Source organism: Mytilus trossulus, chromosome 8 (assembly GCF_036588685.1).
Source record: "Mytilus trossulus isolate FHL-02 chromosome 8, PNRI_Mtr1.1.1.hap1, whole genome shotgun sequence".
Classification (NCBI taxonomy): Eukaryota; Metazoa; Mollusca; class Bivalvia; order Mytilida; family Mytilidae; genus Mytilus; species Mytilus trossulus.
In genome coordinates, this window is record NC_086380.1 from 45,425,462 (window position 1) to 45,451,406 (window position 25,945).

At 31.9% G+C, this 25,945-nt stretch overlaps 1 protein-coding gene across 7 annotated transcripts in view; it reads left to right on the forward strand.

Moving 5' to 3' along the window:
- The window catches only part of LOC134681019 (2'-5'-oligoadenylate synthase 3-like), a 49,249-nt gene extending 24,575 nt beyond the window's left edge, over positions 1-24,674 (forward strand). For all 7 annotated transcript variants that reach the window (XM_063540376.1, XM_063540378.1, XM_063540380.1 and 4 more), the window contains 7 exons: positions 3,378-3,518; positions 5,137-5,415; positions 18,904-19,087; positions 20,275-20,551; positions 22,780-22,958; positions 23,619-23,806; positions 24,358-24,674. In XM_063540376.1, the coding sequence (XP_063396446.1) occupies positions 3,378-3,518; positions 5,137-5,415; positions 18,904-19,087; positions 20,275-20,551; positions 22,780-22,958; positions 23,619-23,806; positions 24,358-24,529 (1,420 nt within the window). In that variant the 3' untranslated portion in view covers positions 24,530-24,674. The remainder of the gene's footprint in view (positions 1-3,377; positions 3,519-5,136; positions 5,416-18,903; positions 19,088-20,274; positions 20,552-22,779; positions 22,959-23,618; positions 23,807-24,357) is intronic.
- The last annotated feature ends 1,271 nt before the right edge of the window (positions 24,675-25,945 follow it).

Sequence of the window (25,945 nt, forward strand, 5' to 3'; positions counted from 1 at the left end):
TTGTGTTTTTAAAGACCTCAGATATCCAACCATTATTCATTACACATGTTTGAATATCACTATATAAAGTCTTAACCCATCTTATAAAAGATTCGTTAAATCCAAAATGTTTTAAAACTGAAAACATAAAATTCCATTCTAGAGAGTCAAATGCTTTAGAAAAATCAACAAAGACTATAGCCCCCTCAATTTTGTATAAATCAGTAAAATCTATAATATCTTGTATCTGTCTAAGATTAAAACCAATAAATCTATTTTTAACATATCCAGTCTGATCTTCTTTAATCAGTTTTGGTAAGATTTTTTTCAATCGTTGTGCTAGAGCGTACGATAGAAGTTTCATGTCAATATTTAAAAGAGAAATAGGACGGTAATTATCTAGTGACAATGGATCACCTTTTTTAAATAATAGCGTTAATACACTTGTACGCTGTGAATATGTAAGTGTTTGATCTTTGTATCCAATATTAAGAATGTTTACTACTATGAACTTTAAGTTATCCCAAAATTTTCTATAAAATTCAACGGTTAAACCGTCTAATCCAGGGGATTTATTAAGTTTCATTTTATAAATAGCATCTGAGCATTCTTCTACTGTAATATCCCCATCGCAAATTGATTTATCATTTTTATCCATTTCTTTATCGAGTTTTGTCTCAAATATATATTTGTCGCTTGATGTTTTATCAGGGTTTTGCGTCGAATATAACTTTTTATAGTATTCTCTAATATTACTAAGTATATCACTTTGATCCGTTAAAATCTCACCATTTTCCCCTTTTAATTTATTGATTGACTTTTTTACCTGTCTCTGTTTTTCTAAACCTAAAAAGTACGAGTTATTTTTTTCCCCAAATTCAACCCATTTCTCTCGTGATCTTATTTGAGCACCTTTAGCCTTTTGTTCATAAATTTTGGCAATATTATTTTCAAGTTCTTCAATATCTTTATCTAAAACGTTATTCTCAGATTCTTGTTCATCTCTTATTTTCAATTTTCTTTCTAATTTTTTTTCAAGAGTTCGTAAGTTTTCTCTTTTAAATTTTGCTTTAGATTTACAATAAGTTATAGTTGCCTCCCTTATCTTTATTTTAAATATATCCCATGCTAAACCAAGGTTTTTTAAATTACGATTACCCATAAAGCAGCTTTCCATTTCTTGATTAACTAATTGTATGTAGTCATTATCTTCTAATATAGAATTATTTATTTTCCAGTACCCCCTACCCTTTTCTGATGCACCTGTTCTAAACTTCATAAAAACACTTTGATGATCCGTAGAATCAATAACTGCAGGTTTAATTTTACAACATTCTACTAGTGGTATGAAATCTGAACCTATCAGAATCATATCAATCCTACTTGCCTGTGATTTATCTTTTCTTCGCCAAGTATATTGTTGTTTATTTTTTTGTATCTTAATGGTTCTGTAAAGTAAACTGTCATCAGCGAAGGTCAAACTCAGGATGTGTCTGGGAGGTTTTTTAATGACACAGGAACAGTAACGGTTCCAAGACTGCGAACCGTTTATACTGCTTTAATGTGTTCCTTCTTCTACCGCTTTTATTGCTAAATTGTTAAGAACGAGCTCAATCAGTTGTTTGGTGGTTCTCTTATTCCGTGTTCATTCATTTCTACAGTAGTTTGCTAACAAGTACTGTGTTGAAGGTTTTGAAAAAATCTCTAAGGACAATTTTAGTTGTAGACCAGCGTCACATGCTTTCATGTAGTCGTTTCATGTTGGTATAATTTGTGTATTGCACGAGTAACCAGACCATGGCTCAATGATGTTAGTAATCTGTTATTTGCTTTACCATTATAAAAATTTTAAATGAAATAAGTCAAACAATAAAATTATCTATCTAAATGTATTTTTATTTCGCTGTTACGAACTCATTTTATATGAATCAAAGAGTACTCACATTGAAGATCCACAGAAGAGATAAAAAAAGAAAATAAACAAAATGACAACAATACATTAATATCAGCTTACTTGTAGTTACTGACTTGCCAGCTGCAAACCTCAATTTAACTGATTGAAAGATTATGTCCTCATCATAGGAATATCAGGCACAATCCCTCCCGTTAGGGGTTTATTATTTTACCATCATAAAATATGTAAGAAGAACATAACCCGTGTCATGCCATAAACTGGTTTTTAAATAAATGTGTTAAATCCGAATGACCCTATAAGTGGATCAATATTAAAGAAAAAAGCCAAATTATGCAATCTTTAATGACTTGACAACAGTATCGTAACTATATCCCTTCTTAATAAGTCTGTTTAAAGGTTTTGTTAGTTTCTGATGTAAATACTGATATTTTTGTGCTTTATAAAGAATATTACCATAAAAGATTGGATGTGAAATACCTGAACGTATGAGAAGTCTGTATGTTGAGTTAAATTTACGAATAACGTTCTTGTATCGATGATAAAATTTATTAAATATTTTGACTAGTTTGTGATATCGAACACCCTAGTGTAGTAAAATTTCTCTCGTTAAAATCGAAAATATTGTTACATACATGAGCTAATCGTACACGTTGAGATATATAAACACCAAATATATGAATGGCGGTTTTTATAACTGCTTAGATCGCTACCATTTGGCTTAATAACCCTTCATAAAAATGAGGTCTGTGTGCACATGGAGGGCATACCCGAAACAACTTTAGATTTTTATTTATCATTGTCTGTAACGTGTGAATGGAAAAAAACCCAGTAAAAAGGAGTTTTTGCCAAGGAATAATAATATTTCCGTGTTTAAATATCGTTCATGTTGTCGACTCTGGTCGACTTTGGCAGTATTAAATGTATTTTTGTAGTAAAGAAATGTGTTTAATAATGTTTTAGAAAATAAACAATTAATATTTCAAACACACGTTTGAATGGTTTTTTACTATTGATTCTTGGGCCCTTTATAGCTTGTTATTTGGTGTGAGCCAAGGCTCCGTGTTGAAGGCCGTACATGGACCTATAATGGTTTACTTTTATAAATTGTTATTTGGATGGAGAGTTGTCTCATTGGCACTCACAGCACATCTTCCTATACATATTTACGTTCCTACTGAATTAGAAAACTAACACTAATTATGTTGTTTTCTCTTTGATCAGAATACTGTTGTAATTCTAATTTGCATGAACAATTATCATTTTATAGAATTATACTTTCAGAGGTTAATTTATTATATATCTTTCGTGGTTTTTTTTAGATAGATAGATTCTTATTTTCTATAGTATACTACTTGTAATTCGCTCAAAAAAAATTGATCAGAATGCAAAGTAAATGAGAATGGAACAGTTGCCTTCCACACAACATGTTATTCTTGAATAATTTTTGGATACAGTACAAACATTTATCGCATTTCAATTTCAGGAAACCTCCTTACATTTTGGATCCAGCCAACCCATTCCATGACGCAGCACCCCACAAGAGAGTTAAAGAAAACTATAGTCGAATCCATGAGAGAGGTCGTTCGCTGATACGGGAAAGTGTGGAAGCACAGGCTCAAATGGGGTACGAAATAAATATTAACTCCGTATTATTAAAGATGCAAGCAAACTTATTTTATGGAATTGGAAAATTGAAAGTTAAGCGCATGTTTTCTCTAGTAATTGTGGTAATGATTGCAAGCTAATAGAAGAAGATGGGACTTATCTGGAATGTAAAATACTGCTTTGTCTTATACTCACGTGTTTTTCACTTTAGTGTACGTATTTATATGGAAATTGATTACCATAAAAACTTGTTAGCTAGAGTAGTCGTGGATCCAGACATTTGAAAAATGTATGCGCTTCTGTTGCCAGGAGAAGTTCATGCAATTTTAGTGATGATTTGTTTACACTGTTTTCGCCAAAAATGTACATATGTCCTTAAATAAAAGCAACAGTTGTATACAGCTGTTCGATAGTCATAAAACGAATTAGCGAAAACAAATCGCGGAACCAAACCACACCCAAGGTAAACACATGACTTATTAAAGGAAAACAACGGAACAAAAAAAAATCCGACAAAATACACATAATCTGATAATAACTGCTATATTTACGACTTGGTACAGGACATTTAAAGAAAAGTATAGATCATAACCTAAGTCTTTTTATGGTTATTTAGACTTTGTGGTAGCTACATGTGATATATCAATTATATTTGGAATATAGATTAGGCGCAATAAGAATACGTCCATCACAGTACTGTGGATATATTATAATTCGGTGAACCACACATTTAAATGTTTAACGAATATCAAATTTTATAAAAGCCTGTATATGAAGTCAAGCTTGTATATGAAGTCTACGACAAAACAACGAATTTCGTTGGCATAGACAAACCACGAAATCAAATGCTCAACGAAGAAACAACCTTATATTGGCATTGTTACAGACTTTTGACAAATCACGAAATTAAATGTCCACAAAAATTCAACTTGTACAAAAGCTTTGGATTTCAAATATGTTGGCCACGAGCATCACTGAAGAGACATATATTGTCGAAATGCGCATCTGGTGCAAGAAAAATTGGTACCGTTAATTTTATTGTACCTTATCCATGAAAAGTGGTATTTCTCGAAATAAATGAATATACATTATGTAAAACATGTTTCATTTGACATTGACTCACCTCTTAAAATTTATATGCATTCATATATAATTACTTTGAAAATGTTTAATATTTCAACATTAGAGATGTTTGAAATTAGCTCATTATTAATACCAGGATTAAAAATTTGAATTTGCACCAAACGCCAAAGCGCGTTTATTCTACTAAATACTCATCAGTGACGCTCGATTAAAAAAGTACAAAGTATTGTATATTTGAATGGTGCAGGAATTGGACCTTGGTCCGATTTAACATTTATTTTGGTCATTAGATCAATTTAAAACTTTGTGGTCATTCTACATCATTTGCTAAAATAAAAAGACTTTCTATTTTTAAAATATGCTTATTTATATACATGTTCCTAGCAGATGAGTGATAAAGATTCTAAAGAAGATTTTGTCTAACTTAAAGTGCGTCTTGCATTAGAAACACTAAGTTTGAGTTTGATTATATGGTAAGTCATGATGGTTTTGTTTATTGACTATAATTATATGATTCTAAATTAAAGGAGAACTTTTTTTATTGGTTATTTCAGATCTCGTTTTTTTGGTGATGTTGTATGTTCCTCTGCTAACGATGAGTATTACCATATCAAAAGTAAAAGTGGTAAATTACTTCAGCTTGCAAGAGACATTAAAGAAAAAGAATATGTAGATGCAATGTCAAATGTGAAATGTCCAGACCTTTCGCCCAGTTCAGACGAAGACGACGATAACTACTCTAGATCTATTGAAACTGCTACAACAGGAAGAAGTTCAGGTTTATGGACTGCTCTAGGTGTCGGAGCTGTACTTACTGGAGGACTTTTAGCCGGGTATGCTGTTAAGAAACTAACATCAAAAAGCAGAAATAAATCCGATTCCGACTAACCATTTGAAACGTCGTCTTTCTAAACTTTGTTTATTAAATAAAAATTATTTCATATTAAAAATATATATCTAAAGTCAAACCTGTTTTAAGAACCCATTTAAGGGAGAGCAAAACATTTGTCTCTTAAGACAGGTTCAATTTATATGAAACGTACTACAAGGGATCTACAATTGATGGTCTTTAACATAGGTTTCAGGTGGTCTCTTATTAAAACATATTTGACTGTATATGATTGTTCAAAAAGGCTTCAGGTAGTGTATCATGGCAGTTATTTATGTTTGGATAGACGTTCCTTAAAATTTGTTACGTCGCTGAAAATAGGTGCTCGTGACTAAAATGGCATAATACGAGGATTACAGGGCGACTGAGCAGGGACTTTGAATCAGGGATGGGGTCGATTACTTTGAAATGTAATCGATTACATTACAATTACTTTGCTTATTTTATGTAATCGATTACATTATGATTACACCCAATTTCAAATGTAATTGATTACATTAGATTACTTTTCTCCATTGTAATCATGATTACTTGTGATTACTTATGATTACATTGTATATTTTACTTAACATCAACAAACTAAATCTATAGAATTTTTTTAATATCATAAATATATACAAGTTAAGTAAGTGATACTTGTACTGTTTGATAATGCAGCCATAAGTCCTTTATGCAATTGCAAATTTTTCATTGCATTTTATCATCATCAGCATTTGAAAGGTTGAATCACTAAGTCTGCATCTATCTGGCCTAAAGAATTTTCCAGCAACACTAAAAAGTCGTTCAACTGGAGCAGAAGTAGCAGGAATTGTGAGATAAGTCTTTGCAAGTTTTGTCAGTATTGGGTTTATCTCAGTATGGTCATTCCAGTACTTTAATGGATCACATGCATCATCACATGGCTCAAGAAGGTATTGCGAAATTTCCATTTTAACAATATCACCTGAGATATGCTTTTTCCTCCCCTTTGTTGGTGTCATGAAACTGAACAATCCTGTGTCATCAGATTTGGACATCTTCCTTGGGGGAGAACTTTCATCACTGTAATTTTCACAATCAACTTTTTGCTTCCTTGCATATGTTAGAAGCTTCTCCTCCATTGCAACTGGATCTTTTGACCATCTTAGTTTGAACCTAGGATCCAATATTGCTGAAATCAGATATACATATTCAGATTTAAAGCATGATAGTCGTTTTGTCATTGAGGACATCAGTGTTGAAACCATTTTGTTGTTGTATGTGGTAAACAGTTCTGCAAGTTTGTGTTCAAGTCCTAGTGTAACTGGAACAGCTAAACTTCCTGACACATTAATTTCTCTGTGCTTTCTCTGTAAAAGAAAACAAAAACATGGTTATTTATATATTATTTATAAAAAGAATTAAACAGACAGTGACTAATTAATGATCAAGTACATTGTAGTCTTATTGTGTTTGACCTGAGGACATAATTGACATGTATACATGTTTTTACAGGTGTTAATCCCCATTTAAAATTTTATGACAATCAATAGGTGTAAGAAAAATGTTTATAAAGTCATTATAAAGTACAAATTGTAGACCTGATACCCTTGCTCTAAATTTTGGTCTCTCAAGAAATGATAATAATCATGATAATATTTCAACATTTCAATAATTATTTAAACTAACTTACCTTTAAATGTGTCACAAAGTTTGATGTTGTTTTGGCATTGCCAGAGATGTATGTTGGACAATATTTGCACTTTGCCTTCACAGTCCCAGAATTTGGTGCATGATCGGGAAACACAAAGTGTTTCAAAGCAGACATTTTATATAAATTTCAACATAACATCCAATTCAAAAATTAAAGATAAAAGCTTAGTTATAGACTTATAATATAAATAAAATCTTTCAACAAAGAAAATTTAAATATCCAATAAAAAGAGTGAAAATAACTAGTGAGTAGATTTCAATGCAAGAGTTAATACTAAGAAAATTCTAGTTTAAACCAGTGTGATCACTGAAGTATAGAAAATAAACATGTTTCACTTTTTTCTAATTAAATAGTTTAAATCTTAAATCAATCTCAAATCTTAACCATAGTTATACAAAACTTTTTCAAACAGTAATAAAGATCAATGACAATTGGACAATGTAAAACATTGTAAACCTAAGTTTAATGTGCAAGCATGATTTATTTTAAAAATAAATTATGTCTCTAAAATTTGTAATCATCAAGTAATCATATAAATGTAATCTAAAAGTAATCTAAAAGTAATCATGATTACACCTGTTTTTTGCAATGTAATCGATTACATTCCGATTACTTGTAATCAGAAAATGAATGATTACTGATTACATGTGATTACATGACAAAATGTACTCGATTACAGCTGATTACGATTACTGATTACGATTACCCCATGTCTGCTTTGAATAACACTTTTACTAACAATGAACACTGCCTTTTCCTGAAACTTAATATCTCTCCTCTTAAACTGGAAGCTTGATGATAAAAAGAGATGATTTTTCATTTCCTATTGTTACCAAACATTTTTAGATGATGACGTTCACTTGGTGTTTATAAATCTCAACTAGTTCGATTCGCTCGTGTTTGTTTCAACACATTTGATTTCAACGAAAGAAGTCTCTGTATTGGTGAAAATTACAACACCAGGGTTTTCGATGTCACAAACTAGTAAAAAAAATTACCAAATTTTATCATCGGTACAAGGACATCATTCATAATTATAAATCAACATACTATAAGAGTCTTTGCATCAGAAATAAACACATGTATTCTAAAACCAGTTGTTAGCATGATACGGGTTATGTTCTTTTCATATATTTTATGATGGTTTTATAACCTGCTTGGTTTTGTTATATGATGAGGACATACTATTTCAATCAGTTTAATTGGGGTCTTCAACTAGAATGTCTGTAACTGCAAGTGGTCCTCTGTTTATTTTTGTGTCATTATCATTTTGCTTAGTTTCTTAGTTAAAACATATTTATTTATAGTGGATTAGGAAACAAGTTTTGCTATTTATATTCATCTACATTGGCTACAGGTATAGGAGGAGGGTTGAGATATTACTATACACGTTTAACCCCGCCGCATTTTGCGCCTGTTCTTAGTCAGGAGCATCAGGTCTTTGTTGTTTTGTATGGTTTTTTTTATATTTATTTAGTTGAGTTAAATGTTTAGACGTTTAGTATAACGTTCATTTTCACTGAACTAGAATACATTTTTGTTAAAGGGACAGCTTAGGTCCGCCTTATGCTTCGGTCGGGTTGTTGTCTCTTGAACACATTCCCCATATCCATTCTCAACATAGGCCAAAAGGGAAAGATGATATAGCAACACTCTTTTTTCAAATATTGTATTTTTTGAACAAATGGTATTATCGTGGCTTAAAAAAACAATATAAAATGTGGATCTAAAAAACGAAGAAGAGTTGAAAGTCGAAGGCTAAAAATTCAAATCCGGCCTATGGCAGTGGGCCTCAGCTGACCCCTAAACAAAACTGTGTACTACGTCAATGAAAATTGACGTTATACTAAACTCCAAAACATATAAATAACTAGAATTAAAAAAAGCACACAAGACTAACAAAGGCCAGAGACTCCTACTTTTTAGACTGTCGTAAAAAAATGTGAAACACACAGTAACACGCACAGTAAAACTCCGTTTAAGAGAAGTCAGAGTCCGGAGTCAGTATCAAAAAGAAACTAAGTAAAATGACAATAAGCAAACGCACTACTTTGTTTGTTTTTATAGTGATAAAGATTATAACACAAGGTTGACTACTGTACACACATTTTTGATATTTTTATATATTATGTCTGCTTCTTTTGTTCATACATTGTTATCATTAGAAAATAATTTGATGTGACTATCATACAAATGAGAGGTTCATATAGCTATAAAACAAGGTTTTATCCAAGATTTTCTACATAAGAAAAATGGCTGTTCAAAGTCAGGAATATGACAGTTGTTATCTATTCGATTGAGTTTTTAATTTTGCCATTCGAATAGGGACTTTCCGTTTTGAATTTCGTCGGAGTTCGTTTTTTTTTTTATTTTACTTTTAAGATATAGCCCGAAAAAATAGGACCGCTTATATTTTCTAACAAATCATTCATAAATGATGTAAAATCATTCCTTTAAGGGGCATTAGCTACGCCATCAGAAAAAAATTATTTTGTTTGTTTCAATCAATAATAAAATAATAAATCGCTTTTAGTAGTCAATTTGGTTACATTTTTATCAAAATAAGCAAAGAAACATATCTGATGAATAATTAATTGCAAGTATTTGACCTATATTCGTGGGACCTTTAATTTAACCCATTAGCTACAGATTGATAATGATTTTTAAAGGCAGTGCTTTAAGGCCTGACTTTTAAGTCATGAGGTTCATCTTTTCATACGCAATCTTTGCAGGGGGTCTTTTGGCCAGAAATAGATCCGGAAATGTTCGAATTTCTCCTCTTCTTTTTATGGTATAATATGGTTTTTGTTTCTTTCATTTACATTGGGGACTAAAGAAACGATCAGTGTGTATTGTTCGTTTTATAGAACTTGTTATTAGTGTGTATTTTGCATTATAAGCAGTCAACCTGACTACAAACTATCATTATGTGTATTCCGTGTGAAAAGATGTCGGGTCAGTTTCGAGTGTTATCTGACATCTGAAGATTCTTTAATTAGTTCAGACGTTGATATAACAATGAAAAGTCGACTGAACATGATTAATATTGCATCTTCTATAATTCAAAGCGGAATTCGGTTTATGAACGAGAAACCGTAAAGCGTTTTCAATTTCGGTTCTAGTTATGTATGTTGTCTACGTATTATCCTGGTTCCCGGTACTACGTTCCGGGTATTAGCTATTTGATATATGTGATGTGTAACATTACGATCCGGTACCAGCCAATCTACGTGTGTATGTGTACATGATTTCCCGCCAAAATGACCGATTTACAGCTATGGAAAATAGTCCATAAACGTTCCGTATAATGATATGCAAATTCATAATTAATCGTAACTTTTTTTTATCTTTGTATAATAAATATAACAAAATGGATTCCACAAAATTGAAAATAGCATTATTTTACGAGGATTTCTCATATTTTTCTCACTTCCGGGCGCAGTAATACGTATGTTTTGAAGAAGCTCGAAGAATTTGACAAAGTGAATTGAGAAGGAAACGGATAGATATACGTCCTTGCTATCAGGTAGAACAATTTAAATGTACAGAACAAACACATTTACTTCACACAAATAGTACAGGCTTAAGCTTTTTATTGTCTTACACGACTGTAGTCTAGTGTTTAAACGACGGCGGTGACCATACAAGGTACGGGTCATACTGGGTCAAGTCTTAATATGTAAACATATCCACGTGCTATTAGGTAGAAAGCATCGTAATGCAATATCTACAATTTTTGCTCCTTTATACATCGTTTAACCAGATATATTTCTCCTTTATACATCGTTTAACCAGATATATTTCTCTTTCAAATACACTTAAACACGGGTTGTATGTACGTATCTTTTCTAGTGTTTTCTTGTCCTTATTAAAGTTCATTTGTTGATGTTTAAATATTTTTGAACGACTGAACACAGGAGTGAATGAATGCAACAATTATATAAACTGAAGACTTGGGCTGTACAATGATAGTGTATGTAATTATTCTAGCAGTAATTATGTTAATTTAGGATGTAATGACAGGAATTCATGAGTTATGCCTCAGGCTTTTTGAAAAAATATCAATGACAATGTAAACAGGAACAAAACATTGACACGAATGATGCTCTCTTCTATGTATAGTTATTTGGGTATGTGTGTTGCACAAGTTTCAAAAAAACTTAAGTTATAAAACTTTTTTTCAGGGCACAAAAGTGACAGAAGGTCTATTTACTCGTAATACCAGCTCGACAACAAGAGGCAACTCTATGAAATTAGTAAAATTTAGAAGCAGACTAGACGTAAGAAAATACTACTTTACTAACAGAGTAGTGGAAGTATGGAACAGCCTACCAGACATCGTAGTGACCGATAAGAATGTAAAGATTTTTGGAAATCGCCTAGACAAGCATTGGAAAGAACACCCAATGATATATAACTTTGACACTGAATACACCTATAACACCTATAACACCGGAAGTAGCACAAGTGTAGTTAGTGACGATGAACCAGAGCCAAATATAGAGGAGCAAACTGATCTCCTGCGTTTGGAAACACTTAGGTAGACTTAGGTTAGCAAAATTAAAAATCAGGACGGTGTCCAATTAAAACAAAAGAACTAAACTGGATGAATATTGTAGGAGAAATCTAGAGGAAAGTTTTGATTTGTGAAATTGGTTTTCCTGAAAAGTCATTCATCCTAGCCTGCAGAAAGGAACTATAACTGTCCACCACCAACTGACGAGCTAATGTTGAGCTTCGCATATGGAATTACTCAAATACCATCAATGTCTATGTTTTCAGCACAGATTTCACAAGTTATGACACAGCTGTGCTTTTTTTTTATACCTGTTAAAGAGTTGTATACTAAATTTTATTTTTTTATCAATAAATATATATATATTGTGTCATTTAAGAACTTGTATTTTACCAAAAGATGCATACTAGTGAATGAAAGTGGTGCAGTTCATTTTGCTTTGGTATATAGAATTGAATTACAATTGTTCATGTTATTGGAATGCTTATAAAAATAAAGAGATGTGGTACAATGTATTTGATATTTAGTGAGTTTATCAAGCAAAAGTGAATAAGAAATAGGTATAAGCAGTTACAGGTACTACTGTTCAATCTCAAACAATGAGAAAAACTCATACTGTAAAGAGAATTTCATATTTACAAGCAAGTTTTGTTTTTGCGTTGAATAATTTTCTTCTATTGTTTTAATTGCAAATATGGGAAGTGGTTAAAATGCTAATGAGACAGCTGTTATGGCCACAGAGCCTTAATTGAAACTTCTTTTTCATTCATACTGGTAGATTTTGCCTGGAGTTAAAAACATATCTGCCAACTTTTCAAAATGCACATGGAGGTTTTACGTGAAAGATGGTCCATATAGTCATACAAAACCTTCAAGGGGGCCTTCAAATGGAAGCAGGACAAGTTGCCCCACTGGCTAATCGCCCCACTTTTTAAAAAAACGCCAAAAACTGATTTATCAAATCGCCCCACATGTGAAATTGGTTAAATCATGTTTAATATTACTCCTGCCAACTCGTCCTACTTATAAAAAAACGGTAATATTTATATTAATATATATACAATTAAAAATAAAAACTCGCACCACTTTAATGAAAACTAATATACACAGAATACAAACAAACCGAAAATTAATTTAATTACTATTATTGATATATACTGAGATTATAATTCTAAAAAAAACCTGATTGTTGAAGAATAACTGTAAGTTTTGAAACTTAGTTATTTGCATAACAATTGAAAAGAAACCAGTTAAATGTATCAAAATGCAATATAAGGAATTTTACTTTTATTCAATGGAATAACATCTTTTTCCATAAGTGGGGCGAGTTGGCATTACTAAATTCATCTTGGTTAATAATATATTTATCTAGATTTCACCCATTTCCATTAGATGGGACCAGTTGGCAGGAGTAATATTAACGGGATTTAACACAGTTCACAAGTGGGGTGATTTGGTAATCCAGGTTGGGGCAGTTTTTTTGTCGAGCCTGCGACTTTTGTCGCAGAAAGCTCGACATAGGGATAGTGATACGGCGGCGGCGATGTTAGCTCAGTTCTTAAAAGCTTTATATTTTAGAAGGTAGGAGACCTGGATGCTTCATACTTTGTATATGGCATTTAGGGGATTTATTATGTTGGTTGAAAAGTTACTTATCGGGACGGTCTCAAAGAGTGGTTATGAAAGATTCACTATCCACATTGGGCTGTTTAAGAGCTGGTGTGCCCCAGGGGTCGGTACTTGGTCCATTATTATTTTTGATTTTCATAAATGACATTGCAGATGATCTAAGTGGGTTCAGTAGACTTTTTGCTGATGACACATCTATTGGCCATACTGCACCCGATGTTACAAGTCTCAACACTTTAATAAATATTGATTTAGATAATTTACAAAATTGGTCTGAGAAGTGGATGCTAAAATTTAATCCTAATAAAACAGATATTATGATTTTTAATACTAGGAATATGCAGAACGTCCTTACTTTTGATTTTGGTGGAGTCTCAATAGCTCCTGTAGATATACATAAACATTTAGGTATTATTTTTAGTAGTGACTGTAAATGGAATAAACATGTTGATAAACTGATAGAGAAGACGTCAAAACAAGTAAATGTACTGAGGAAACTAAAATTTAGACTAAAAAGGGAATATCTTGAAAAGATTTATATGATTTTTATTCGTCCTATTTTGGAATATTCATCTGAAGTTTGGGACAACTGTGGGCAAATTAATTCCGAAAGGTTAGAAAAGATTCAGATTGAAGCTGCACGTATAGTTACCGGTTTACCATGTTATGCTAGTATCAACTCTATTTATAGAGAGACGGGATGGGAGAAATTAAGTGTCAGAAGGGAAGTTAAAAAACTGACCATGTTTTATAAAATTGTAAATAATCAAACACCGGATTATTTACAAGAATTGGTTCCTCCGTATGTATCAGATACTAATAATTATAACCTTCGAAATAGACATAACATTAATATACCATTGAATCGTCTATCAGTTTATCAACAGTCTTTTTTTCCTTCTTCTATTACATTGTGGAATGAATTAGATTTGCATATTCGTCAAATTCCTACATTCTTTTCTTTCAAGTTACAATTGCAACAACTGTATTTTCATAATGTAAAACCTCCTAGGTACTATTTTTATGGAGATAGACTGCTATCTGTATTACATGCAAGGCTACGCAACAAGTGCAGTGCACTGAGCGCAGATTTAAACAAGGCCAACTTAGTACATGATGCATATTGTGCATGTGGGTACACTAGTGAAAGTGTTGAACACTATTTATTATATTGTAATAACTTTGCATCGCAAAGAAATGTTATGCTTACTGAACTGACCCACTTGGACATTCCTGTTACAATTGATTTGTTATTGTTTGGTAATGACAACTTAGATACAAAAGACAACTTAGATACAAAAGACAATTTTGTAATATTTTCTGCAGTACATAAATATATAAAAGAAACTCAACGTTTCTCACTCTGATAACAACCTTGCTGGTTATTGTTTTATTTACTAGTCTAAAGTACAGACGATGCATTGTTCGAATGATTGATTTATTGTTCATAACGGTATCATAATGATTCGCCTCAATGGATTTCAATTATTGGAGTTAAAACAAAAACGATACTTACATTAAATCTTTGTTCTTGTCATCCTTTTATCCGCATTTTTAACGGCAGAATTTAATGTCCGTATCACAATTATATATATTCACAATATTGCATGTTACTTTTACAACTTATACAGGTAAATATTATAGAAAGTCATTTAAAACACACACTAATAACAGTAGGTGTTTTCCCTTTAGACTAATCGTTTGGGTGTGTTTGATTATTTAAAAGAAGAACGTTTGATATCCATTGAGCCGTTTCTATTATTCTTAAAATGTGTATAAATGTTATAGTAACAATAGTTTTGATTTATTTAATTATTTTTCATGCCTTCATGCTTATTAGAAAAATACAAATTTATGTAATGTGCTATATAAATATAATGTATATTCATGTATATTATGGAGAAGACGGAACTAAGTTGGAAAACTTGTGTCTAATCCATTTGTTTTGAACAATAAAATATGTTTAAACTATATGGTTGCCTCATGTTACGAAGATTCCGTCAGTCACATGTCCAATGTCCTTGACCTTATTTTCATGGTTCAGTGACTACTTGAAAAAAAAAGTTAAAATTTTTTGTAATGTTAAATTCTCTCTTATTATACATGTAAGTAATTGGATAACTATATTTGGTATGTGCGTACCTTGCATGGTCCTCTTGCCCGTCAGACAGTTTTCACTTGACCTCGACCTCATTTCATGGATCAGCGAACAAGGTTAAGTTTTGGTGGTCAAGTCCATATCTGAGATACTATAAGTAATAGGTCTAGTATATTCGGTGTATGGAAGCACTGTAAGGTGTACATGTCCAACTGGCAGGTGTCATCTGACCTTGACCTCATTTTCATGGTTTAGTGGTTATAGTTAAGTTTTGTGTTTTGGTCTGTTTTTCTTATACTGTTTGCAATAGGTCTTCTTTATTTTGTGTATGGCATGGTTGTAAGGTGTACAGGTCTACCTGGTAGGTGTCATATGACCTTGGCCTCATTTTCATGGTTCAGTGGTTAAAGTTAAGTTTTTGAGTTTTGGCCTTTTTTTCTAATACTATATGCAATAGGTCAACTATATTTGGTGTATGGAAATATTTCATGATCTACATGTCAGTCGCACAGGTTTTATTTGACCTTGATCTCATTTTTTACGGTTCATTGCTCAGTGTTAAGCTTTTGTGTTTTGGTCTGTTTTTCTTAAACTATAAGCAATTAGTCAATTTTATTTGTTGTATGGAAGAATTGTAAGCTGTACATGCCTACCTGGCATGGTTTATCTGACCTTGACCTCATTTTCATGGTTCAAAGGTCAATGTTTAGTTTTCTTGGTTTATGTTAAGATTATGTGACAGTTGTAATAACGCTTTATTATTAGGACTATCAACATAATATCAATGATTAGTAAAGAAGGCGAGACATTTCAGTGTGTGCACTCTTGTTTTTAAAGTGGGGCGAGTTAGTGAAAAAGTGGGACGAAAGACACCAAAGGGATAGTCAAACTCATAAATTTAAAGCAAACTGACAAGGCCATGGCTAAAAATGCATTTCATGGGAGGCACAGAAAATATACTGTAAACAGTAGACTAGATATAGGTGAACTAGGTACAAAAGAACTCTAAATCTTAAATTCTACAAACCACCTCTGTTCTATGAGGGATAATGATACAACTGGACTAGAAATACACACAACCTGTAATTAACTGCCTTTACAGCGCTTTCGCGCTTTGATTTTAGTCGTGTTCAGCTATTTAAATGAAAAAAATGGAATCAATGAAAGTAATACAAAGGTGAACCATTTCGTTGACTGATTCAATCTTCAAAATAAATCTTTTTTTTATAGAGGTAAAAAGATTATAAACTGAATGTTTACCCTATAACATGAAATCAAACAAATGTAAAAAAAAAAGTATAATTGCATGAGCTCGCTGTATATCTATTTATATGTATCTTTATGTTTATATCAGGTAATGTGACTGTCGGCAGTCTTTGGAGATCATCTTGGTAGTTCATAAAATTGTAAATAGAATAAAATACTCTCGAAATTCTGATAAAGAACATGCGTTGTAACTTGTTAAAAGTTTTATTCAGACTTATTGTAAATTTGATATGTATGTTATCAATCAAATATGACAATTGGATTCGGCAAACTTGATTTTTATATCTAATACCACTTTAAAACAGTTAAAACTAATAGCATTTAATACATAATTTTGTATAAAGTTCACTTGATTTAAATAGTAACATTACTAGCAGAGGTTATGAAGGCGTAAATAGACAAACGGCAGCAAAGATTTAAGCTTTAAAGTATTCAAATGGGGAATTGACTTATGGTATTTACGACGCTCCATCCCCTCTCTCTATTGAAATAAAGACCTTTTTACATTCGTAACTTTTTGGTTTATCATGTTCATGTTTTATTTTTGGAATTGTGAATTCAATTGTCATAAACATTGTGAAATATGCAAAAATAGAATCATTTGAGTATACTTTAAAAGTCAACAGAAAAGAACTTTGCTTCTTCAAGCACCCAAAAAAAAACTAGTACGTTATATATTCAATTATATTCAAATATGATTGCACTTTATAATATCTATATCTAGATTTAATGTCATCTTCATTTAATGTATGCCTATATTATTAAGTCAATGTATGTGTTAAACAATTCAAGTCCATTCAAATCTGTATTGGCATAGTCATTACAACCATAGATTTATAGCACATGACACAAAACAACAAAATCAACAAAATCAACAATTATATAATCAAGATCCATAGACCGTGATACTATTTCATTTGTCTTAATCTGGGTTAACAGATCTTAACACTGTTGATTTTACACCTAAAATAAAATTTGATTTTCTGAAAATCGTGTTATTATTTAAAATAGACAGTGATGCATTATTGCAATATAACACGTGGCATTAGTACTAGGTAGGTAAATTCCTAAACAGACATTGTAATGTTCTCTTTAATACTATGGTGGCAATATACTAACAAGAAGTACATTTAGAATAGTGTGATTGATTGTTATTGATTCTGGAAAATAGTAACGTTATTTGATGAAAACACTGCTCATTTACACCGCACTGAGCAACGGAAAGTAAAACAAGGTAAGATTGTTTTCTGGAAAAAGGGTGGATAATCATATTTGGATTTTTGCAAAATAAACATTTTTTTATCATTTTAAAGAAGATTTATATGATCCAAAATTATCTGGAAGAGTACAAATACAAATATTACAGAAGCGGTGCAAATCAAGCATTTTGTAAAAGGGGGGTCCCTGACGAGCCAACTTTTTGAGTGATGCTTGGAAAAGGTTTATATATTTATCAAATATGTAACTCTTCAAGGGGCTGCCGCCAGACTCGCGTTTCGTTTCCAAATAACTCACCAGTGACGCTAGAATTCGTAAATGACAAAACGGGCAAAGAAAGTACAATGATGTAAAGCGTATGTTGTTGGTAGATCTTTTATAATGCCAGTTACATGTATTCCTAAACTTTCCTAGACGATAGACGATATGCGTTTACATCTTGAATCCTATAGGCATATGTCTGTTGTGTGAGGTCAATATTAGTATCCATCTTTATTTATGGTCAAATAAGAATAAATGTGCAATGTTCCTAAAAAAAAACATAAAGTGTGCGTTCACCTTTGGCATGCTGAAATTTCACTAAAAATCAAAAACAAAATGCATTTTTCTCTTTTATTTTCTGAAATATCACTGATTGAATTCTTTCAAAATGGAGATAAATCTGTATAGAAAGCATCATAATCGACATAAAATATTCCCAAAATTGTCTTAAAATCATCAAATTTAAAATTTTAAAAGTTTATACATAAACATCTCTAAAGATACTTCAGGTTTCGAAAATTCAATCATTTATAGATCAGAAAAAAAGTCAGATTTGCATTATTTTCGATTTTTAGTTTATCTTCGAACTAAAAGATCTTACATATAATTGATTATACTTTACTTAGATTTTAAATAGATATTGACATATTAGTTTCGAATCAATTAGATGCATGCAACGATTTGGGAAATAAAACGTTAAACAAAATTGTGAATCCAAGTTGTATTAACTAAACCTTGTTTTATGGTATCAATCATATTTTTACATTTTAAGATTGGCTTCTGCTTCTACCATGACGTTTTTCAAAGGCATGCTTCCTGGAGAAACATTAGAGAAATTTTTAGACAGAGAAGTTCGCCCAGATACAAGGTTCCTTAGCGACTGTAGCCAAGTCATAGACACGGTTGTGCGATTAATACATAGCAATCCAACATACAAAGTCAATCAAGTTATCAAAGTAATTAAGTATTTAGTTTTCCTTATCGTCGTTTAGCGAATAAAAAAAATATGTAGGTAGGTAGCAGCATCAACTGCTGAAATGACGGTCATATTAGGTGAAACATTGAGGGTAACAAATTATAACACCCTGGTTCTCCCAAAGAAAAAGTATGATAAACATGTTATACAGTTTATAAGGAATAGCATGCTTTAATGTTACTTTTAGTTGGCGATTTACTTATTGATAGCTTTCTTCTTAATCATCGAGTAAATAAAGATGAAACAATTTTTGCGGGCGTATATATTTAGCAATACGAAATACTTTCGAAAAATTACCATTGAATTTAGATATTTTACATTATAATTTGATTTGGTCACTAAACATCGTCAGTGTCTCCTATAAAGCTGCATATATACCGAATAGTTATCAAAGGTACCATGACTATAATTTAGTACGCCAGACGCGCGTTTCGTCTACATAAGACTAATCAGTGACGCTTATATCAAAATATTTATAAAGCCAAACAAGTACAAAGTTGAAGAGCAATGAGGATTCAAAATTCTTAAAAGTTGTGTCAAATACATCTAACGTAATCTATGCCTGGGATAAGAAAAAATTCAAAGTTTTGTAAACACGAAATTTATAAAAATTACCACATTAATGATATTCATGTCAACACCGAAGTGTTGACTACTGGGCTGGTGATGCCCTCGCTGATGAAACTTCCGCCAGCAGTGGCATCGACCCAGTGGTGTAAATAGTTATCAAAGGTACCAAGACTATAGTTTAGTACACCAGACGCGCGTTTCGTCTACACAAGACTCATCAGTGACGCTCATATCAAAATATTTATAAAGCCAAACAAGTACAAAGTTGAAGAGCAATGAGGAAGTTCCAAAAAGTTGTGCCAAATACATCTAAGGTAATCTATGCCGAAGCTACCTCAAGAAGAAGCAATACTTTTCTTTTCAATTCCACCTAGGCATTTTCTAGAAAAATTCTTTCATATGGTTTTGGAATCAAATTATTTTTTCAAATCACTGTGGGAAAGGGGACTCTCGGTCAGATGTAAAGAGTATATTTTGTGGTTCATTTTTCTGCATCAAAGAGTTTAAGACGGGTTTAGTAAAATCGTTCGTAGAAGAATTTTAGTTTTACTATATGTAAATATTCAGTGCTTTATTACCATGTGACTATGATTTCAGGGTGGCTCTTTAGGCAAAGGAACAGCTGTACGCGATCATTCAGATGTAGACCTTTTAGTGGTATTGAATACTTTTAGGGATGTCCAACAGTTGGCAGAAAACATGGAACAGGTTCTTAGTAACTTCCGAGAATATTTAACAACAGCAGTTGCAAAGACTAGTAATATTGCAATATCAATAAAAGGTCAGACGCCATTCACCCTACAGTTTGACCTACGTTGTGGTAATGAATGGTTTGATGTGGATTTACTGCCTATAGTTGATGTATGGAGTACATGTAAATATATTTTTTAATGAATCGTATATATGTAAGAAAAAAAGTAGGAGTAATTTAACATCTTTTAATCACATTAAGTGCACTTGACTTGATACCTTGGTTATGCAAATCGCCTTTTGGTCGATACATTAAGCTGTTCAAACGTGTTTGTACCAAAAACAAAGTTACAAATTGTTGTGAAAATTTCTTATGTCCACCCTGATATTATCATTTACAAGTCGACATTTCTAATTTTTTACTTCCAATTCCGTTTAAACAATTCAGTCCCCAAACTTTACATTTCTTTCAAACAAAGAAATTTTTCATTTCTTAGATGACATTTCTCACTTTTATCTTGACATTGCTCACTTTTAACTTGACATTTTTCACTTATATCTTGACATTGCTCACTTTTATCTTGACATTGCTCACTTTTAACTTGACATTTCTCAATTTTAACTTGACATTGCTCACTTCCACGTTGATTTTTAAACTTCAAACTTATTATGAAAGACATTTCTCACTTCAATGTTGATTTTTCAACTTCAAACTTATTGGAAAACAGAATGAGACTTACTCACTTCCGGTCTTTCAAGTGTCTGAATAAATAGTTATCATTTTTAGATAATCATTAATGTACGTTATACCGATCAATTTTTGTGGTCTACTGACATTTAAAAAATATTCACATAAAGATAAAATAACACCATCTGTTACTTATAGAAATAAATATCCTAGAAATGCAAAACTAGAGATTCAAATGTATTTTATCGATAACGTGACAAATCAAACACAGACTACATCGATTTCTCTTAACTGTAGTCTGGTGGAAAACAAAAAGAACTGCAAAGGACCGCACTCAAAGAACAATATTTGCAAAGTTTTGACCTATAATTAGTGGATTGGATCAAATCTTTAAAAAATCTTGAAAATGTTTAAATAATTTATTATTAAAAATGACCATGTAAAATCTATTTCATAGCAACAATCATAATTCTCTCCTTGTTCATGTTTGGTAAACGAGATGTACTTTTGTAACTCTTGAATCATTAAGTCATTGTGTATGACGTCTTAAGGGCATACGATACAGTAGAGATCCCTCGTTGATTTTTTCTTAAAATTCTTAGAGAGGGTAAATTTCAATGTGTACTTTTCAATTATGCAAAGAAAAAAGTACCTTCATGGCTTACTTTTTGATATAATTTGGTTCGAAATTTGCACATTTGGAAGAAAATCCCTGAAATTTCATAAATTATGACTTTTACAATACTTTTGAACGAAAAGTCATAACTTAACCGGGTATTTTGGAAATATACCCTTAATCCATGGCATCAACATGCTTAAACAAGTTTAAGGTTAAATCAAATCATTGTGTTCCGGATTTAGATTGCTATATCCGAAATAAAGAAATTGACCATATTTTTACGTCTTTTCGGAAGTGCAGAAAAAATTTGATCGTTGATTTTTTCCTGCAATTTTGGCGGAGTGTTCTTGAAGCAGCACTTGGTTGATTGCAAAAGAAATAAAATGGGGTCCATGTGCTTTTTTTTTAATAGAAGGTATGAAACTTGATTTTTTACGACGTCTGTCAGTATGGCGCTAAATTACGTTAAATTAAGTTTTAGTCGCAACAACGTCGTGTAATCATTCCCGCCGTACACGAGTTTGGTGTCAAGTATATGCAGGTGTTTTTCAAAGCGTTGATACTTATCATAAAAAATTTTAAGTTGGTTTATCATCAAATGGAAAAAAAATTGTGCAAAACATTTACGAAACGAAATGGACAGGAACCTTTTAATAATAAAAAAGGTGCATCTCCGTCCGACATTAGTCCTAAATTGCTTCATGTACTTTAAGAGGATAGACAACATTATTGACATGTCAAACAATATTTATATATTTATTACCTTAAAATAGATTATATAGTTACGTACTACTTTTTCAAAGATACTACGATTTGCATGGATAGGGTATGATGCAGAAACGCCGAATGCATTTTGAATCTTGATGATGCGAAGATAAAAGTGATAAACTTTAGATCGGCTTCTCAAACTTTGATGCTTTCTGATCATTATTTTCCTCCTTTATTCAAGATTACGTGCAACATTACGACTATAAATGAATACTTAGGCAAATAATATGTATTTAACACTCGTTATCGGTTGTTAAACAGTTCACATGTAACTCAGTGATATTTCCATCTTCAGTATTCATCTTTTTTATTTTTGTTTCTGTATTTTATTATTTAGGGTTTCTAGGTCTAGCTGGTGGGGTCGGGTCTACATATTCTACAATGGAAAGTAAACCTCATCTAAGGAAATACTATGCCAAATCTTTAGCTAAACTGCAAGTGGAATTTGTGAAACCAATGCCGCCCAGAGTCAAAGATTTGATACGTCTGCTGAAATATTGGAAATACACTGAACGGGTAAAAAATGTCTCTGTATTAGCTTATTATTATATATACTGAATATTGAAAAATACAAACTTATAATTTAATCTTTAAACCCAGCCACATGTATTGAAGAAGTTTATATAAAAAAAAGCAGATGCAAGATGGTGTATCGAATGGTCTTATTTTATTTTATAGTATATTTAAATTACAAACCCGCTTTGGATACAATGCTTGTATGTCCATGTTCCTCGTGTATTTATGAATAACACGTCTAAATTACTATGCACCGAATATGTCTTTAAAGCATATGAGGTTTTTTTAAATGTGTAAAATAAATATTAGAAGATGTGGTGTGAGTGCCAATGAGACCACTCTTTATTCACCATTTGTAAAAGTAAACCATTAAAGGTCAAGGTACCAACTTTAACACGGAATCTTGGCTCACACTGAACAGCAAGCTATAAAGGGCCCTAAAATGACTAGTGTAGACAGATAATCAATCTAGTGAAACATGAAAACCATCGGTATAACCTATATAAAAAAGCAACTAATAATAAAAAGTTATACAACAACCACTGGTTTTCCGCCTTACAAAGAATGTCGAAGTTAAAACAGTTTTTATATGATTCAATATCAAATAAAAAATGAAACATGTATGATAAGCATTAAATCGCAGTTCATATTTCGTTTCAGGTGGATTTAACCTCATACTGCATTGAAATGATGGTTATATATGTCTGGAGAGAAAATGGAAAACCAAATAACTTCACTATGAAGCAGATGATGACTAAAGTTGTTGACCTTCTTGCATCTTTCAACAACGTTCGAATTACGTTTAACGATCATTTTACTCCATCGTACTACATAAATCAGCTCAACAAGTAATTGCTTTCAATCATCATGCGCTTCCAGTGAGCGTTTTGTTTTCATTAAACTCGCCAGTGACGCTCGAATGACAACAGTTGGCATCAAATATGAAGTTGGTCGTAATAACAGCATTGCAGACCTAGCCTATCATAAGGCAAGAGATAGAGCTGTTACGTTTTGATGATGGAAGGACCTCTTTAGTTTTCAAAATGAAACTGGAAAAGACTATCGTAAAAAATCGTGTCAGGAAACGGAAATATATACTAGTATTTATATATATATATATTTATTCTGTCATGAGAGTATCATGGCAAGATTTATCATTTCGGGGAAAAAACAATGAAAACAAAACACTTTACATCCTTTGCACGAGACAAAATATTTGCAATGAAATTATCTTTACAATAGCGTCCGATAGAAAACGTTTCACACTGACATCTAAAAATTGCCTGATTGTCTTAAAATGTTTATTTTTTAATGATTTTAACGTTCAAAATGATTAAATTGTTAGTCATCTATTTTGTTTTAATATATAATGTTATATGAAAAAAACAATCTTTTTCAGGAAGCCACCATATGTTATGGATCCAGCTAATCCTTATCATGATGTTGCATCAGACCCAAAATGGAGTTTCTCTACAATGTCTCGAGACTTTCATAGAATAGAGTCAGAAGGGCGACAGTTGCAACGAAAGCTTCAAGGATTACCGGAAGAAAGCGGTTGCGTAATATCATGAGAAAAATGAATCGAATTATCTGTTTAGTAATAAAATGTTTAGCCTTAAAAAATAGAAATTGAAAGAAGACATAAAACCTTTTGCTGAATGTATACGTGTCTCTTTGTTGTTCTTTTATTAGTAAGCATTACAAAAGTCCATTTAATGTTGTTTTTTTCTGATCTCTTTAGACGTAGATCCCTAGTCATGTTAGTCAATATGAATCATTTAAATATACAGAAATGAATAGATTATCCCAAACCTGGTGATTTGGAATTTATTTATTACTTCTTGAACACTTTTCCTTATTGTTAGCTGTGCTTGCTGGAACGATTACTATAGACAAGGGTTGCGATCCGAACCTGTTTTCGTCTTCGATAGACAAGGATTGCGATATGAACCTTTCATCATCTTCGATAGCCGAGGGTAACGATCCGAACCTCTCTTCATCTACGAAAACCAAAGGTTACGATCCGAATCCTCTCTTCATCTTCGCTTGTCAAAGGTCAGGATCAGATCCTTACTACATGCAGCTTGGATAGCCAAGGTTAACGATCCGATCCTTTCATCATCTTCGCTAACCAAGGGGGATTTACTAGGGAAGCATCGTCTACTGGTATTAACTCTTGGCTAAGCTAATGCTAATGTTATTTATATACTCGAGGAGCTGATTGACAAAAAAGGACATTAAAGAAATAGTAATAGCTTGCTGTTCGTTGTGAGCCAATGCTCAGTGTTGAAGAACGAAATTTGAATTGTAAGCCTGGTACATTTGATAACTATTTGACCTATAATGGATTATTTTTACAAATTGTGAATTGGATGGAGAGTTGTCCCATTGGCACTCACAAAACATCTTTGTATACTATAGTATCTATAAAACAACTAAAAACAACTTTGTTCAATGTTGCTTTCAAACTTGAATTTTTGGATGGTTCTTAATTAATCAATTTAATGTCAAATCTTTGGTTTGTGCAATACTGAAATATATTTTAGAATATATGGCGGCCATCTTGAAATAAGCCGCCATATTGAATTTTGAGGGTGGGTCCATAGTTTACATTGCTCAGTACAATTAAATGTATCATCATGCAGAATTTGGTGTTTTCCTCATTATTTAAGCATTTTTTCACCGATCGGCCGGACTAGAACAACTTCTATGAAATAATGATTTCTTAATGCTTGTCATATTAGACAACACTGTCCAGTTTATTGGTGAATATTGTTAAAACTGTCCTCCTTATTGCCTTTATTTTATCACGTCATTAGACTATATCCAAAAGCTATTTTAAGTAAAAAGGAACCACACCGACTAGCTATGTTTCAACGCTGTGTTCAGTAAATTTGTCAAGATTATTAAGATCTAACATGATCGTCAGTTCCATGGTGATCTTTCGCATGAATAAGTGTCTTTAAGACATACAAACATTGTTATAA